A 16,441-nucleotide genomic window follows, 5' to 3' on the forward strand; every position below is an offset into this window, starting at 1 on the left:
ATAGACTCTGACTTCTCAACATTCTCTTCTCTTGCTCTAGAAGTCCTGAACATTCTCTGGTTCCAATGATAAGATGTCTTCAAAAAACAACTAGATCTCTATCCCCAGCAAGCCTCAGAGCTTGGTTTCTAACCCCGCGAAGCCTTAACTATCACTCTTTCTAACCAGTGCATGATTGGCTCTCTTTGTCAGAGGTCTATAGTAAGAGTCTTAGTCTAGGAAGCCTCAAATCACTCCGCTTCTAACCTTGTTGCTCCTCAAAATTCTCGGCCTGTAATCTACAATAACTCAAGACCTCATTACTCAACCAATTAAATTAAATTCTTTATTGGGATTTATAAACAAATCCATAAAAGAGCAGCAATAAATGAATCATAATTCTAAAAAAATTCAATAAAAATACAAAACATTCACATTCACTATCAGAGGATGTAGATTAGCCGAGTAACAATTCAGAATAAATAGATAACTCGTATGAGCATCTCCCTTTTATAAAATGATACATAAAATGTTTAGGGATCCCATTGATTTCAGCCTGTAACTTTGTGGTCATAGGAACGCAGGGTAAAACATTCTCAGAGATCTTCACAAATTTCCTCAAAGCACAAATCATCCAAATAGCACTTCATTACAAATTTTATGGTATTTCCAAACTCCTGGACTATAGCTCACTCTGTCTCTCCCTTTAGCTCTGATCTATCTGTTCCATCCCCTGGAACTTCATCTGTTGTTCTAAATGATGCTTCTCCAACGAGCAGTTCGTGAGCTACTGGGAGCACCGCCAACCTTCCATCTACAGAATATACTTACAGTGGTTATTCCCCTCGCAGTCCTCCTTGTTGACGGACAGGGATGTGAAGCCATTGTAAATGACCCCGTTCCTCCCTGTGATCTGTGGGAATAAAAGTGGGGTGAGAAGAGAAATCGTTATAGGTAAAGCACATCACTCACATCACTCCGCGGAGTGCTCTTTCACAATCACTCGGAAAAAGGAAACAAGGGAGACCCTACTCACGAGGAACCAGGGTAAGTATTGTATTAACAGAAACAGTGGTTACAGTGGAACAATGTGACTGATAATACTACTAGAATGCGCAATCGCAGTATTTGTAAGGGTTAGGTCGATGTTCAAAGGAGAAAAACCATACACTACTCATTATATGATACGAACATTAGTTGTTTATGTAAATATAAATGCAATTTTTCTGAAAAACAGTGCAATGTGTCCCCAGTGAACATGGAACCTAAAAAATAGTGACCTATTTGTGACATTTAAATTTGGCTTCCACCCTTTATAAAAGTCGACCATCACAGGTAATGCATAGTACAGACAACGTCCTTATATGATAATAGGCGCTGATGGATGGTTCGCTTAGTTTTTGTCACTGGCTGATTTTTAGAGAATTTCAACTCCTAATGGCATGATGGTAATTATTGTAAAATTAACAATTTTTCAATAACTTTTTAGGGATTTTCAATCTAACCTCAGTTGGATACTGGGGCGCTTTGCATAGCAGCAGAGAAAGGACACACAGGCATAGGCTTGGTAGATTCATATGCTAGAATTATTTCCCTGTGGTCAGGCTGGGAGTACTTGGAAGCATTACAAATAACAGTAAACACTATCACCCTGTCTGTTGGGGGGGAGGGGGAGTGCGGCAGGAGGCTATGGGAAGTAGCAATAGATGGACATGGGGAGTCTAGCATCCAGATGGTACACCACTTGGGCCTCACACAGACTTCAACATTACTTCAAGAGAAATGTACAGCTATGTAGGGTGCAAGCACATGGCCTAAATGGGACTTGAAGAGAAGGAGCACAGCAATGCAGGGTGGAAGCACCAAGGGCTCATGCATAAGCATGGGCGGAAAATCCGTTTCGCTCGCGGATTTTGCGGATTTTCGGTAAATTCGCAATCCGCGAGATTCGCGAATCTCCCGCAAAATCCGCAAATCCGAGAGCAGCGGATTTTATGGCTTGCTCGCACTGTTCGCGTGAGTTCGCGGCTTCCCAGTACAACTTCGCGCCCCGCGAATAAGCGCTAAATTGCAGAAATACGATCTTAGCAAAACTGAAACTACTTAACAGGTTCAAAAGTTCAGGCTCATCATTAGTAGCCATTTCCTGTAGTGCTTCCTGAGGGGCCCCTCCAGAGTTCAGTTGCCAGTTGCAACTATTATGTGACCCTGCTCTGAACCTCAGAATAGTTACACATATGCCACAAAGGTCCTGAATTACAGCTAAGGGAGACAAGCAGGAGCCAGGCTGGAAGTTCAAATCCATTAATCAGCCCCTAATTCATTATTGTCAGTTGGGGCAGGGCAGGTGTTGTAACTAATTTTGCAACAATGAAAGCACTTAGCAAGTGCAAAAGATCACTAATCAGGAAGCACTAAGGAAGCAGGTGCCAGCTAAAAAAATATTCTGTGACACATTAATCAGCCCCAAATTAATTCAGGTCACTTGAGGCAGGGAAGGTGTGCTTTGCTTTGCCACAATATGTACACTGACTGGACAACCAGAGGGTGCTGTGATGAAACAGAGGGTGGCATGGGTGGGCCAGAGGGTGGCATGAGTAGTCAGAGAGTGGCAGTGGTGACAGAGAGTGGCAGTGATTAAGAAGAGTGTCCCAAACAGGCTGGACACGTAGAAACAACAAGTTCGCAAAACTTGCGACCCGACAGGTAAGTTCGCGTTTGCAAAATTGTACAAAACCCTCGCGACCTGGCAGAAACCCGCGCGAACACAAAAAAAAAAAATCCGCAAATTCGCGAGAATTCGCGGATTTTGCGGATTGCGAGTTCGCAAATCCGCAAAATTTGCGAACGCGAGATTCGCAAAATTCGCCCATGCTTACTCATGCATTAATGTGACTCAAGAAAAAGATGCACTGGGAGCAACGGTGCAGGCGTAAGAGCCATCATGAAGGCATCAGCACTGCACTGAGTAAAGGTGCATGGAAAACAATGATACAGATGCATGGACATCATACCACCACCCTCACGGCAAGGAGGAAAAGCACACAGCAAATGTGGAACGAGGGCACACTAGCATCACCCAATCATGAGTGCTGTATGTGAAGATGAGCAACTTGTAGTAAATTGAAGGTGGTGCACAACTTAGAAATTTAAGTTGTAACTATAAGTGTAGAATTGCTATTGTTTCTATAGTTGAAGGTTGGTTTGTATAGAAAGAATTAATAGCATACAGTAGAATAGGCATATAGTGGAGAAGCATACAGTGAAGTGGCGTAGAGTGGATTGGCATACAGTGGAATAGGCATATAGTGGAGAAGCATACAGTGGAGTGGAGTAGAGTTGCATAGTGCAGAGTAGAGTAGCATACAGTGGAGTGGCGTACAGTGAAATAGCATTGAGAGGAGTGGCATACAGCGGAGTGGTGTAGAGTGGAATAATGTAGAGTGGAATGCATACAGTGGACTGTCGTTGACTGGAGTGGCATTCAGCGGACAGGCATAGAATGGAGTGGCATATGAATGTACATTAAATTTGTCATGAATGCAATATGGGTTGCAGATTAACATCAGAGAGCAATTTGCACTGCCTTGTGTTTCCCCAGATTTACTAAGAAAAGCAGGGTCAAGCATGATGGGCTTGTGTTGCTTTGTAAATGTGACCTAAGTATTGTGTTGCCCATGCGAGACTATGCATGCAGCAATGATAACAGAATACAATAATATATCTGCCCCTTAGTTATATATCGTGCCATAGTATACCGCAGTAACTTCACAGTATACCCCGGTATATGCTGACGACAAGCCAGCATATAATTGGCTAATGGCTGCCTTTAAAATTAAAAGGCAGACATACACTTTACCTGTGTTTTGGTTTGGGCCCCTAAGTATAGGTGAGTGGTAATTCTTATTATTATTCCTACCTATTACCACTGTATTAATGTGTTAAAGAAAGGATCGGGAAATTGATTTACATTTTTGTATATATTTTTCTAAGTTTTTGGAGGGCTGAGCTACTACCTAGATGGTACCTTTTTTAAGAAATGTGCCTGTTTGTTTAACTCTTGTTAAGTTGCACAGTAATTTCTCTCTATTTCGGTGATACTCTGCACACTTTTCTTTTATAAAGAAATAAATATGTACAAAATAAAAAACACTCTGTAGTACAATACATTTGTGAAATATAGTGTATTGCAGTGTTTGTCTTATTGTTTACATATATACTTTTTATCAGTACCTTCCTGGTAGTTCTGAGATACTATGTTAACTTTTTTAAATATATTGAAACTATATATATTTTTCCCTACCTGTTGCTACTTTAATTAGGTGATAGATGTAGGGGGAAAATATAAAAGGTAATACTTACCAATATCTAAGCACATAGCCCCAAACAAACAACATGTCTGGCATCAACATTTGTAAAGTCAGTCATTAGCCAATCACTTAATGCCTGGTCACTTCTAGGTACTGCAGTAGTTTACCAAAATACAGTAACATTAGAGCAACAACAGATATCACTAATTTATAATACCTTATACGTTGAAAAATACGTAACCCACTTCCCTGTACTACCCACAAGAATTGCCTACCGACCATAATCTATATTATTTTAATGCAAATCCGTTCAGCAGTTTTTGTGCAACGTAGGAGTAAAAAGTCTGTAGAAAATGCCAAAATGTGTTTTAGGACCACTCTTTTCTTTGCACTCCCTTGATGAATCCCCGCTAAACTTGGTCAATGACGAGCTAGTTCCCTCCATTGGTACTTACATAATAATAGAACTCCATGTGTCTGGTATCAGGTCTGATGTCCTTGGGGTCAAGCTCATAGCTCACACGGATGTCCTGGGCCTGGTTGCATGGCAAAGTGCCCATAGATGCGTGGATCTTTATCCGGCTCCCGACACTGGAGTAGAGGGGCAATACGTTGTGATAGGCCTCCTGATAGTACAACTGGGTGACTCCCCTTTCGAAGCTAGATAAATCATTGCCGACTGTCGCCTGTGAAGGAATTAATGTAACATTGACTGAGAAAGAATGAGAAAGATTCAGACAACCAGGATATAGAAGGAGGAATTTAGGTGAAAGCAGTACGCGTTGGGATGATGAAGAGAGATTGCAAAAATAGGGAAAAGCTCTGACTTGGAATGATAAATTCCTGGTGTTAGTTAACAGAAAGTTTATGATGACACTACTTAGGTTAGTCACCCCTTCCCATAGTATGTTGACACTCCTCCCTCTTACAAAGAACTGACCCATTATTCCCAAATGATGTCAGAGGTAGTCTTCTTTTTGCCAGAGCACTGACCCTCTTCACATTAAAGTGTGACTGAAACTGTGGCTGCCCTGACCCAATACCTCCATGATGTTAGACATACTCTTGCCTTTTTGCCAAGACTCACTGTGTTAGGGGCCCCTTTCCCTCTTCAGCAGAGCTAATCCAGTCCATTGTCTTACCTGGGGTCTCCAACGTCACCTTCAACATCACAACCTAAACATCCTTATGGTTGGATAAACAATACAGTAGTTTTTTGACTTCTAAGTCTTCTAGAAGGTTTAATGAACCCTTAAATACTTTTATCTGATCTCTCATTTTGTGGACATACCTGTAGATAGACTTCAGAGTTGCTCCAGGTGGAAGTGTCTAGGGAGAAGGAGATCAGCCCCTCCTTATCAGTGGTGTAATTTTGTGATACACCATTTCCTTGAAGTGTGACGCCCATGTCTGGCAGAGCGGCTCCCCTGGCATTCACCACCTTCACCTACAAAGAGACGAGGAGACACAAACGCATGTGGATGGTGGGGTGCGAGTATTGCAAAACAGCTACAGGTGAGGCTAGGCTAACAAAAGTCAGAGATGAGAGTGCTATAACATCAACATGGATAACTTCATATTTCTAAACTATGTGATGGGTTCCTCTCAAATAAAGGTTGACTTGCTGCAAGCTCAGTTTTCACCTTTCTTAAGCCACAATCTAACAATACAAATGTCCACCTTTACTAATTTACTAATGTGGAATCCCCATCCAGAATTCAGCTGCTTTAACCTTCCCACAAAATATAAAAGGGTCTTTTCCTTACAACAAAAAGAGAGATTTTTTCAGGGGGTCCAGGTCGGTCAAGGGATTTTGGGCTCAGTCTCTGGTTTTGTCATTCATAGAAGTTTACCACTGGCCTTGAGGGGCTTCACCTCAGTGTTGGACCTAAACTGAAGCACCAAGAGCATCCCTTTAGCACGTGACCATCAAAGTAGTGAAGTTGACCAGTCCATGGTTCCCTGAGGGAGGTGTTGTGGGATTACAGACTCAGAAATTAACAAACGTCCTATAACAATAAAACTATTTACTGTTCAGCCAGCACTTTACTTTACAAAAAGGAAGCACTTTATTACTATCTAACACATAACCTTGTCACTGTGAATACTCAGAGGGCATTCATTAGGTGCTAACAGGAAAGAGTACCCGTGGTAATCTGGGGCCAGTCTGTGCCAGTAAAGTGCAGTAGTTCTTGGCCCCATGAGGGGGGACAGTGATTTATTATGGGAGATCTTTCAGTAAAGCTTTTTATAAAGTTAGCATTTTTCCCCTAACTAATGAAGCACCCTTACCTCAGTCGGGGTGCAATAACTTAGTGACTTTCTGTCCTCGATAAAGAGTTTGAACACGTTGAGCCAATGTGCCCCTTATTATACCCTCCTTTTTTCGTTTAAATCTTTTTTTTAACATTTTCTTATTTTAATCATACAACATGAACAATGCATTGACACCATGTATAGCTATTTTCAACTGACGCGATATCAAGTACAGTACTGTGTAAACAGGTGAGTTATATCCTCCTTGATTACAAGCAGCCCTATTTTCTTCTTACTGCTAGCAGTCAAGAGAAGTAATATTTACATTTCTTACACCTTGTATAACTATATTTTATATATTCCAATGTTTTTCATGAAGTTATGTTAATGTAGTATTGTTATTATTTCTGTACGTTCTATCTTTTTCCTTCTGAGCGCCTCATGCGCGTACGCTCTCCTTCCCTATTTTTTCCACTCTGTTGGTTGCACCCACCATTATCTGTGGTTTTTGCATTTGTCACCCCGAGTGGGATGGGTATGCTCAGAAGTGAGTCCCATGCACTCCACACCACTGGATTCAAGCAAGCCGGGCTGAAGACGGCTGGAATGCCAGAAACCGGTCCTCGGAAGCTTGTTTCCGGTCCAGGGAAGGCATGGCTTGGCAGTTCGGGCTGGACTGTTCCCATGAGGCACAGGGTCAGACTGATTTGCATATGGCCATGTTTGAACTGGGGTGGTGTGGAGTGCAAAAAAACGATGGATTTAGGCCCAGATCTCTGTACTGGGGTGAATGTATGACATTGTTCTGCATTCTGTCCATCAACTGTGATTCTTGCATTACCCACCATTATCTGTGGCACAAAGTGATGACCTTTACCCAATATAGTGCCCGGCTCCCCAGTTGTTGAAAGTCTCCACTAACTTGTTTCTGTTGCTCTCGGAGACCTGAGTGCCTCCTCTGCAGCACTTCTTGGCTGGGGGGAGTTTCCCTACCTCAAAACCTTTGCGGCCCACCCTGGGGGCACGGCCCATGCTTCCTGACTCCTCTTTTCTCTTCTTGTTGCCTTGCCCATGCATCTCCTCCCTCTGGGTGGAGACCTTTTTTGATCGCATTTTCCCTGTTAACTCTTTCACTCCGCACATATTTCTAACCTCTCGTCAACCCATTTTCACATATTTCTAATATAATTATCACCAAGTAAGAGGGCGATCCTTCATTATTTAAGGAAAAGAAGGATAATGAAGATTTTAATAATAATGTATGACTTTATACAACCCTCTGTGGCTCAAGCTGCTTCAGCTTCTATGAACAATGTGACAACATTTGAAAATACTGCCATCAATTTAATGCCCTAATCTAATTTGGCCCTGTTTGCAGGGGAAAGCAGAAACCGCAATGCCATGGTGACCCAACCATCAGCTCAGATAAAACAAATGGCTGTGTCAAAAAATACTACAGCGCTATTGACTGGTGAGGATTCTTCATGTGGGGTTGAGGACAATGTTCCTCCAAAGCCTCCTTTCAAGGGGAATATTTCTGCCGTTAAACGCAAAAACAAAACAAAAAAGTTAGTAAACAGTAGATCAAAAATTGTAATATCCAGGATACAGATGACAAGGGTGACTCCAAAACTGATAATGATCACGTTGGGGTGGAAGACTCTAACTTCTGGTCAGGTTCTCAAACAAGGAAAAGGAAACTTGCTTCCACCTCTGAGGATCCCTTTCATTCCAAAACAATATTCGATGCCGAAGGGCAACCCATGTTTGACCCCAAATTAATTCATTATCCTAACTCCGCGGAGTGGCTCCCGTTGTTTCACGTGGGAGAATATATTTCCGCTAGACTCTGTTTACCCTGAAACAAACAAGAAAAACAGAAATCTGAGTGGCCCTGACCTTCCCTCCCTTTCCAGATTACGTCTATCCCAACAATTGATCCCAAAATTTTAACTCCAATTATAGCAAGGATCCTCAGAAAGGAGTCAACAGGGCCTGATCTACTTGCCAGGACAAAATGTTGGACATTGATGGCCCGCCTTCACGTATTCTTTATATATCTGAAACTGCCAGGTTGGATAATGCACACATTGACACTGAAGAATTGTCCATGTGTAGAGAAGGTTGCCGACTCCTTTACGAGCAAACGTTTTGCAAAAAACAGGGTTCAATGTTACATTCTTCTTCAGATGGACAATCTTTCAGCAGTAAGATACATAAACTACATCAGCGGCACCAAATCCAAACCCCTAGAGTAGCTGGCAAACTGGGAATTTTGTCTTCACAAAATGTTCAGTTTGCACAGAATTTTTGCCAGGCAATCTAAACACCGTAGCAGACTGGCACTCTCATTACCTTCACGATTACGGTGACTGGAGACTCTAACCCTTCGTTTTCAAAATGCTCTATCACAAATGGGGAGCTTTCCAAATGTACCTCTTTGCATCCTGACTGAACTCTCATCTTTCTCAGTTTTTCAATTGTGGTCCAGATCCTTTAACATTAGCACCAGATGCTTTTATTCAGGATTGGCAGCAGATAACCAATTAAGCCCTTCCAACCTTTCTCTTGATGAACAGAGTACTAGCTCAGGTTCATCTTCAGAACAACATTTAAATATTAGTTGTCCCTTTTTGGCAAGCAGTAATGGAATCCTCTCCTCCTAGAACTTGCAATAGACTTTCCCATTCTCTTCCTTCCTTTACCGACCTCCTTCTGGATCGGGAAGGCCACGTCCACAACCTAATGTTGAACAGCACTCTTTCCCTCTCTGTCTGGAATGCAGTGGGTCTTCCCAACCTTGTCCGGCCATTTCAGCAGAAGTTTCTCAGTATATCAACAACGTCTGGGTCCCAGGCACTAGCAAAGCTTACAAATCAGTCTGGCCTAGCTGGGTTGTGGGGATAATCTACTGATCCCTTTCCAGCAGACATCACTTTAATAGCAAACTTTTTTGCGTTTCCAGCTAGTGCAGGCAAAACTTATCGTACGGTTAACCTTTACCGTTCCGCAATCTCCATGAACCATCCACATGTCAATGGAAAACCCATCAGAGTACACCCTCTCATCTGTCGACTACTGAAGGGAGTAACATTTTGCAATCCCCTATTCCAAAGTGCAGTGAATTATGGAATGTCAATGTGGTTTTGCTATTATATCTTGGCCAGAAAATGTTTTTCTCTCACTTAAATTGCTTTCAGCCAAGTTAACAATGTTACTGTATTTAATTTTGATCAAACGTTTGTCCTATGGGAAAGCGTTAGATATTTCATCTAGCCTTTGTCACTCCAACAGGTATTCTCTTCAACATCAAGAAGCATACCAAAGCTAGTTTGAGTTCTGTTTTTTCCCAATCTACCCAAGCTATACATGGGAAATCGTCTCAAAACTTATGAACAAAATATCATCCATCTCTGAACGTCCTCTGACACTCAACTCCTCCTTTCCTTCAGAGCACCCCATAAACCGGTCTCTTCCCCAACTGCTGCCCAATGAGTTAAATGGATTATGTCCCTCATTAGAATGGACACCACCATTTTTTGGAGCCCATTCTTTCCGCGGAGCCATGGCTTCCGACGCCTTCGGGCGGGTTCTCATTTAGAGGACATTCTGGGACCAGCTGACTTATTTAATGATGGCACTCTTCTCAATTTCTATCCTAAACCTCTTAATACTGTATATTAATGTAGAGCATTATTATGCTTTTAAACTCCAGTCTTGCCATAAAATGTAGCTTTCACTAGGAAATTATGAAGGAAAGTCTACATTTTATTAAAGACACAGAGGCAAGTGTTATCCCTCAGCAACACTGTAATAATTCTGTGTTTTTGCCACCCTAAACAGTATCATATACTCCATCACCTGCTTCCACATAAGAAGCTTCTGCAACTCCCCGTCCAAGGATCCTTCAGAGGAGACAGTACCTAACCTGCCCCATCCTTCCACATTTTTTTATTTGTTCAAGATGTTTTTTATTGTGTCTTAGCTATTTCAATTGAGTTACTGACAGTGCCTATGGAAAATCTACATTAGTGGAGTCACCCACCAGTGTCAACCTGGCCTGTAGGACAATCTGCAGTGCCAGAATGGCTGATCCTGATGGATCAGTGTGGGCCATAGCTCTGGCTGCTAGTGGGAATCCTCTATGGTCTAGTTGGCTGGTCTCACTGTAGATTTTCGTGGTATTCAGTGTGCTGCTGATCATATATCTCTGCTACTGTCTAACGGTTGTTACAGCACATCTATTGTACACTAGAAGGACAACCGTGCAATAAATACTTATTATAACACGCCCAAATGTTTCTTCTGTGTAAACTCTCTGAGACAGAATAAATGAGCACGAGTGACTGAGCGAAAAGTAGTACGTTGTTTCCATGATTCTGAGGCATCAGGCTTGCCATATTCTGAGGTTCCCAGAATATTTTCTCGCCCGATAAGAGGAGATTCTAGTGACACTGTGAGCTAGCTAAGGCACACTGGTTAACATTCTTGGTGTGGGTGCACGGAACCGGTCTGCCACCAATCCCACAGTTTATGTTGTCCAAACGTGCAGATCCTGCATGGGTAATATAGGAACTACACAACAACCACAAACAGGGCATGCAGCAAGCACAAATACGTGCAATCTCTTATACCTACAGAACAACTATACTGTTCAAAACTGCCATGATTTACAAATGCAGGCCCTAACCATTCTAATTTCTTCTGGTACTTCCTCAGCACAGGCTGATTTTTTGCAGTTCCGGTCTTGTCCTATTTCTATGCAGACTGGTCCTGGCATGGTCTTTGTCACAAGTGTGACTAGAAGGCACGGGCGATTACAGTCAGAAGCAACCTAAAAAACAAGAGCACCACGAAATGAAGGCTGTCCACTTAACTAACTGTCATCTTGTGGTCTTTCCAGAGAACACCAGGTCAGGAAAGAGCGAGTAGAGACTACGCAGCTTCAAAGGGGTCCTCCGGTGGCAGCTGGTGACCTCTGAAACGGGAGGCCCTTAAATACAGCCGCAGGGCCGGACTGGGAACAGCAAACGGCTCTGGCAAACTGCTCGGCCGGCCCCCATGGAAAGGGGGTGCAGCTGAGCTGTTTGCTAAGGTCGATTAAGTTACAGGGGGCAATATTACCGACCCCAGGTAGCAAAAACCAGCTCCCCAGGGGCCGAAAACCAGCCCCCACCCTGGCGGCCTACCACTGAAATGCCCTGTGCCTGCTACGGCTACGGCCACTGTGTATTGCATAGAAAGCATTCTGGTGCCCTCATGCAATCTTTTCATTGTCACTCCAGTTTAAGAAACATATTTGTCTGCTGTACAGCGCTGGACACTTATCCGTGGACAGAGGCCTAGTTATAAGTGCGGTAGAGGCAGTACTGTGGCTTAGTTAAGGGCGAGGTCATCAGTCACCCCAGTTGTTGCTGTCTTTTGGTCGATGGAGGGGCATTTTCCTGGCAAGAATTAGAGCCTTCTTCATCTGTTGCCTGTGGATATACACTTGTCATTCTGAGTAACTCAGCTTTCAAATGTGGGTTCTTTGACACTATTGTTACAAACTCACAGCACAGTCTTTAAAAGTTACAATGTAAATAAGCCCCCTCTCTGCAATGAATTTATAGGCATTCCCACAATCTTACCTCCAAGTAGATGAGAATACTTGTAGAAATCTGAAACTATTCTCTTCTTCTTTTTCTTTTGCCCTGGAACACAATCTAAGGCATTCTCCTGTCGCTACTCAAGCTCGTTCATTTCATAAACGATGAAAAGCACTGAAACACAGTTTGTGTTGTAGAACCTGAGACAGGGCATGCAGAGAACTTGCCTTTGGAAGTCTTCTTCTAGCTTCCATGGTTAATGATTCCCCACTCTTCCATCACTACCTAGGAATTATGCCAGATCCAGTTCCATGAGCTTCTACTCTATCAGAATCCGGGATGGAGGTAGACCTTTTGTCTCTATTCCAAATTCTGTCAGAGTAAGAGGGGGTATGATTGACAAGCTCTGAAGCTCCATATTCTGTCATACTGCACTTTGTGACGCAAGGGCAGCATGTCAGATGTGACTGTGTGAGATGTAATGTAAAGCAGTTAGTGGCAGAGCTAGTTGGTGGTTCAACGTCCTGGTACCCCATGTGGAGGAGCCGCTGAGGTCCTCTGTCTCCTTTTCCTGTGTGTCCTTTACTTAATGCTCCTCTGTCTACCCTCTGCAAAGCATCCTTGGGATGTCATGGAAGAGACTTTAAATTCACATCTGCTGTCTAGGCCCACTCAAATCCTCCATCTTAGTTGTCACTCGACTGTATTAACACAAATTAGAACCCATTGTGGCTACAGCTACATGTCGTATACACTCCACAGGCATCCTTTAGACACACAAATGTTACAAAGGACCCAGTTGCAGGTGACATGCAGAACATGTTTAAACACATAGGTGAGGTCTGCAGGCCACCTGGTAGTCATGCTCACATAAAGGCAGATTTACATGGATTGGTCCTCCAACCAAAGACCCCTGCTTTGGGTCTCAATTTGTTTTGAAGAAAGATACTTCTAGTGAGCTTGCATGATGCTCATTTGTGCTGAGGTGGATGTATAATAACTACAGCTTGCCACAGCAAATCCAAGGGGGTCACTCTCTCTCCACAGGTATGCAGAAGACCATTCCCCATCCCAACTAATCCAAAGAAAATAGGGGATGCAAAAAACATAGAGGATTAACCTGAAAATTAAATATTTGTGTGTTCCCAAAGTTGCTTACGAAATTCTAAAAAACTGCTTAAGTTTTCAAAGGGAAAAGGTTTTAAATTTATATCAAAGAAGTCTGTGTTTACTAATGTCTCTCTTACCCCGGAACTGAATAAAAAGTAAAATACATCGTTTTGAGTTATAAAAAAAGGATATAGTGTTTCTTATATGCTTCTGTTGTGTGGGGCAAGCCTGTGCCTCTAGAAAACTGAGTACAAAGTAAGAGTAAAAAACATGATTCTTCCATAGTGATTCAGGCTTTTGGTGAATGTGAGAACTATCATCTGTGGGATTATGACTGAACGCAGCTAAATCAGAATCCCTCCTAAACTGTAATCATAGCTCTGTGCCAAGGAGCTTTGGATAGCCAGCCTGTAGGATGGGGAATACTGCTTAAGTCGTTGTTGTGTCTCAGATTTGTTCTTTCACTTTTTGGTTCCCTTAGTTTAGTCCTGTATTCCATTTCCCTTTGTTTTGCTCTTCCTTGCTGTGCTGTAGGGTCTTTCTGGCATGTTTGCCACAGCATCCTACGGCCTTCGACCTTTCTCCTGATCACATTTGGGCATGTTACACCTCTGGCTGCTGTTGGAGCTGATAATCTTATTGCCATCTGTACGGTGTTATTTGGCTGGATTCATACTTATTATCTGCCCTGTCTTCCAATCAGTTCAGATCTACCACATGTTGTAACATCTAGGCAGTGCAGTGCTGTCCTCTAAAACAGATTCACTTTTAATGTCTGGGGCGTGGCCACACCAGCAACCAAGATGGCTGCCTAACCGTGAAGTGGTACAAAAGGGGGTGGTGATGGACGGAGCATCTGAACCAATCAAACACTCACACCCAGTCAACAGATCTGGGTTTAATCCATCACCGTTCTTTAGCCCACTCTGACACCCCAATTCAAACATGGCCATATGCAAATCAGTCTGACCCTGTGCCTAATGTGAACAGTCCAGCCCGAACTGCCAAGCCATGCCTTCCCTGGACCGGATTCAAGCTTCCTAAGACCGGTTTCTAGCATTTCAGCTGTCTTCAGCCAGGCTTGCTTGAATCCAGTGGCAAAGTGAAGTACTGGCTCGGATGGTGGACGTTATGCTGATTTCGGCCCAAAAGTGCCATATGTACCCATCGGGAATGCACAGTATGCCACCCCTGGTGAAAGTGGCATGTTTTGAGATCCCAAAAAGCGTGAGATGCCCTTTGAGAGGCCTAAGGTGGCCCGACTGCTTGTCCGCCTCCTCCATCGGATATGGTGAGGACGTAGTGGGGGCACAAATGCAGAGAAAATGACTGGCACAGCTGCTATAATGGTGGAACTTAGTGCATGCTTCTGTTTAATTGATGCTTGAACAAATGGGCTAATGTCTTGACCGACAGGCAATACGGTGAACAATGCATAGAAACCCACATCTGGCCTTGAGAATGGTGCTACAACAGTTTCTGAGTGACTAGAAAAACTGGAACTACTTTTCACGACAGTTGCTATGAAAAACGAATACCTGGAAGTAAGATCCTGGCACAGCAATATCTGCATTATGGGCTTTTACAGAGATGGGCTACCTGAATCAGTTTGTAGAACATTTACTTAAAGACCTCTCTGATTGCCAAAATTTCACGTACACATTCGTGGTTGAGAGAGCCCATGGATCTCTTGGCCCGTGCCTACCGTCTGGTGCTGCATCCCTGCCCTATTATAGCCCAACTGCTTAACTGTAGGGACCGGGACACGGAACTTTGAATGATATGAGAAATGGTTGTTACAATTACAAGGCTCTTTCGTTCCCTTGTTTCCGGATTTTAAGACGGTGGTACAGGAGGCAAGACATAAGTTTACGAATGCCAAGGCCCTGTTGTGAAAGCAAGGATAGAAATATGGCATTGCTCTAGCCGCCCCCCCTCCGAAGTTGACCTAAATGGGAAAGCTTGATTCTTCAAATCTTGGTGGATGCCATGGTCTTTTACAAGCAACTCAGCAAGGAGAAATCATCACCTCGGCGCGCTACACCGGAATGATCTCCTCCTGATGTACATGCCTCAACGAGTGCATGACTCTTCCAACCAGACTGCCCGCTCTTTCTGTCACGCTCCCTTTCACACTCTAACAGTCAATGCTTGGCAGCTCCTGGGTTTACCCCTTTAGAAACTATCACCCCCTGCTTCCCAGTTCGATGTTGATATGTTTTCTCTTATATAGCCTGTTATCATGTTTCTCCAGCAGGTATCACTTGCCTAATGCGCCCTACTTGACGTAATGTTGCTCACCCCCCAAAGGTGTTATGGTTTTCACTGGGTGGTTTCCTGTCTAGTCTGGGAGGGGGTCAGGGGGTCGGATGTTAGGATAGTTTTTTGTTTATTTACGTCACTATATCTTATCTGGCAAAGGCATACACCATTATCACATGCACACTTACATAGCTACGTATCTTTAGAAGGCAACACGACAAGGAGGGTGAGCTCATATAGCTGAACTCCCTTTTCTATCCTGGAACATCAGAGGCCTAAATAATCCTCACAAGGGCAAACAGGTGATATCATATCTTACGCAACACAGAATAGAAATAGCTTCATTGATGACAATGGGAGATATGTAATAGTTACTGGCACTAAATAGGGCCACTGCCTCCTCTTAGTTAGCATGTATGCCCCAAATGTAGAATTCCCCATCTTTTTCCAGGAATTTTCGTCCCTACTGGGGTTGGGTCGATGCTGTCCTTCTCATGCTGGCGGGCGACCTTAATATGATTATGGACCCAATGTTAGATTCCACTTGCACAGCCCAGAGTTGCAAATCCCAGTCACTTTGAATCCTTCAGGACATCAGCAACACTTATGCCTTGTGAGATGCGTGGCACTTGAAACATGCTACTGCTTTTGGCTAAGCATTCTATTCCGCACCACTTGGGGTCTGTACTCACATAGATTATTGGCTACTCTCTGCAACCGCTGCCCCATGGTTTGTAGATGTACAGCATCTCCCATGTATGAATGGTTCTGGGGTATCGTATGAGGGAGGCCGGAAACATTACTGGTGCTTTCCATGCAATGCTCCGCTTGATGAGGTGTTTCTGGCTAAACTTAGGGATTCCATCGTCGAGTATTTCACGCTGGTTCTGTTCTGTTGCCCAGCAGGCTATGCTGTGGGATCCCTTCCAGGCATTT

The 16,441-nt window shown here is 43.4% G+C and overlaps 1 protein-coding gene across 1 annotated transcript in view; it reads right to left on the reverse strand.

Moving 5' to 3' along the window:
- The window catches only part of LOC147706478 (alpha-2-macroglobulin-like protein 1), a 384,979-nt gene that overhangs the window by 255,786 nt on the left and 112,752 nt on the right, over positions 1-16,441 (reverse strand). Inside the window, exons 11-13 of the mRNA XM_086929616.1 lie at positions 5,581-5,736; positions 4,745-4,975; positions 811-892 (exon numbers count right to left, since the gene is read on the reverse strand). Coding sequence (XP_086785742.1) covers positions 811-892; positions 4,745-4,975; positions 5,581-5,736 — 469 coding nt within the window. The remainder of the gene's footprint in view (positions 1-810; positions 893-4,744; positions 4,976-5,580; positions 5,737-16,441) is intronic.

The sequence above is a fragment of the Lissotriton vulgaris genome, chromosome 7 (assembly GCF_964263255.1).
Source record: "Lissotriton vulgaris chromosome 7, aLisVul1.2, whole genome shotgun sequence".
Classification (NCBI taxonomy): Eukaryota; Metazoa; Chordata; class Amphibia; order Caudata; family Salamandridae; genus Lissotriton; species Lissotriton vulgaris.